An 863-nucleotide genomic window follows, 5' to 3' on the forward strand; every position below is an offset into this window, starting at 1 on the left:
TTTCCCCATTAACCCTCCAATTTTCCCGCCTTAGTCTCACTCTCTTCCCGCCTTAGTCTCGCCGGAGAATCCATGGTTCAGAAGAAGCAAGCCGCCGCCGGTCCAGATACCGAGCCTAAGAAGCGTCGTCGTGTCGGGTTTTCTCCCGCCGGTAAGTCATTTCTGTTCTTGTTTGTTTTTTTTCTTCCTGTTCTCGCGATTACCCCACTTGCGTAGCTCTGATTTCGTATTTTCCTTTAATCCGTTTCTTATCTGCAGATACTGGTGTGGAGGCTAACGAGTGCATCAATATTTATCTCGGTGCGTATTTTGATTTTGGATCATTTGAGTTTGATTTTTGGGGACATAGCTTCGTACGGAAATTAGGGTTTCGTTTCCTGCTTTCGACTTCCGTGTTTGTTGCAATTCGTATATGGAATGGGTGTAATAATCGTTATTAAGAACATCATGAGCCGAATTGTTGTGATTTAGTCCCTTGCTCTGTGTCATGTCACAATACTCAAATTGGTAGTTCTCTGATGTTGAACATGTAGAGCAGATCTATATACTGAGGTTTTGTTGATTTTACGTGTTTATCTTTTTTTTTGCCATATGATGTTAGCTTAATGAGTCAGTCATAAAAGTATTTTATGTGTGAAGCTTCTTTAAGGTTTGTTTGTTGTTACATAATTTTGATGTTTGTTTTCGTGATGGGTGATTTTATAGTTTCCAGCAAAGAGGAAGTTGATTCCCCTGATATTTCGTGCGTGAAGCCAGTTGACTTGAATGATTTCATTGATGGCGATGGCAAGATATATGGTTACCAAGGTTTGAAGGTAATGTGGATTTACTATGACATTACTTTGCTCTTTCTTGTATTTCTG

General features: G+C 40.0%; 1 protein-coding gene across 1 annotated transcript; it reads left to right on the plus strand.

Annotated features, from left to right (window-relative positions):
- Window positions 1-6: 6 nt before the first annotated feature.
- LOC104774500 (histone acetyltransferase type B catalytic subunit-like) lies at window positions 7-854 on the plus strand (the record flags this gene model as incomplete). The annotated part of the gene is made up of 3 exons (XM_010499088.1): window positions 7-151; window positions 259-300; window positions 706-854. Coding segments are annotated over exons 1-3 (270 nt in total), but the record flags the coding sequence as incomplete, so codon positions are not given.
- Between the last annotated feature and the right edge of the window lie 9 nt (window positions 855-863).

Source organism: Camelina sativa, unplaced genomic scaffold, assembly GCF_000633955.1.
Source record: "Camelina sativa cultivar DH55 unplaced genomic scaffold, Cs unpScaffold03212, whole genome shotgun sequence".
NCBI classification, from domain to species: Eukaryota; Viridiplantae; Streptophyta; class Magnoliopsida; order Brassicales; family Brassicaceae; genus Camelina; species Camelina sativa.